Source organism: Salvia splendens, chromosome 3 (assembly GCF_004379255.2).
Source record: "Salvia splendens isolate huo1 chromosome 3, SspV2, whole genome shotgun sequence".
NCBI lineage: Eukaryota > Viridiplantae > Streptophyta > Magnoliopsida > Lamiales > Lamiaceae > Salvia > Salvia splendens.
The window spans coordinates 18887697-18888394 of NC_056034.1; the positions used below are offsets into that span (position 1 = coordinate 18887697).

General features: G+C 37.8%; 1 protein-coding gene across 1 annotated transcript; it reads left to right on the forward strand.

Annotated features, from left to right (window-relative positions):
• The first annotated feature begins 386 nt into the window (after nt 1-386).
• Nucleotides 387-698, forward strand: LOC121796696 (nuclear transcription factor Y subunit B-5-like). Its single transcript, XM_042195491.1, has one exon. The coding sequence runs from the start codon at nt 387-389 to the stop codon at nt 696-698; it is 312 nt and encodes a 103-aa protein (XP_042051425.1).

Here is a 698-nt window from a genome sequence, read left to right on the forward strand (position 1 = left end):
TCTTAATTATGGTAGACTTAAAACATAATTACATTACTAATAATTGATTAAATTAGCACATTTAATTGATTATAATAATTGTTTTCTAACAATTTCGTTAATATTTTGTCTATCAAAAAATAACAGAAAACCTTATATGAGTCTTATATGAGTCTTTGAATCATATATATTTCATCAGTCCTTATTTTGACTTCATATGAGTATGTGTCTTATTTTGACTCGATATTTGTAAGAAATGTGAGTTAATGTAAATGTATAATGTAAACTAATGTAATGGTGGGCAGACCAAAATGGAAAATGAAACGCGTAATGTAGGACTTGAAATATGTGTGAAAGTGGTATAAAGGTTTGTAACTTTGTATCCAATGAAATTAGAGGTGACAGAAATGACAGATGGGAACGAAAGATTGCTGCCGATCGCAAATGTTGGGCGGATCATGAAAAGGATAATCCCGCCAGGCGCCAAGATCTCTAAAGAAGCCAAAGAAACTATGCAAGAATGTGTGTCCGAGTTCATATGCTTCGTCACCGGTGAGGCGTCCGACCGGTGCCTTAAGGAGAACCGGAAGACGGTCAACGGAGACGACATCTGCTGGGCCCTCACCTCCCTCGGATTCGATAACTACTCCCACACCATGCTCACCTTCTTGAACAGATGGAGAGACACACGCCCAACCCCCACTCACCACAAAGATTAA

What these genes read in the sequence shown, in the direction of transcription:
- LOC121796696 (XM_042195491.1), top strand. Translation starts at nt 387, where the DNA reads ATGACAGATGGGAACGAAAGATTGCTGCCGATCGCAAATGTTGGGCGG.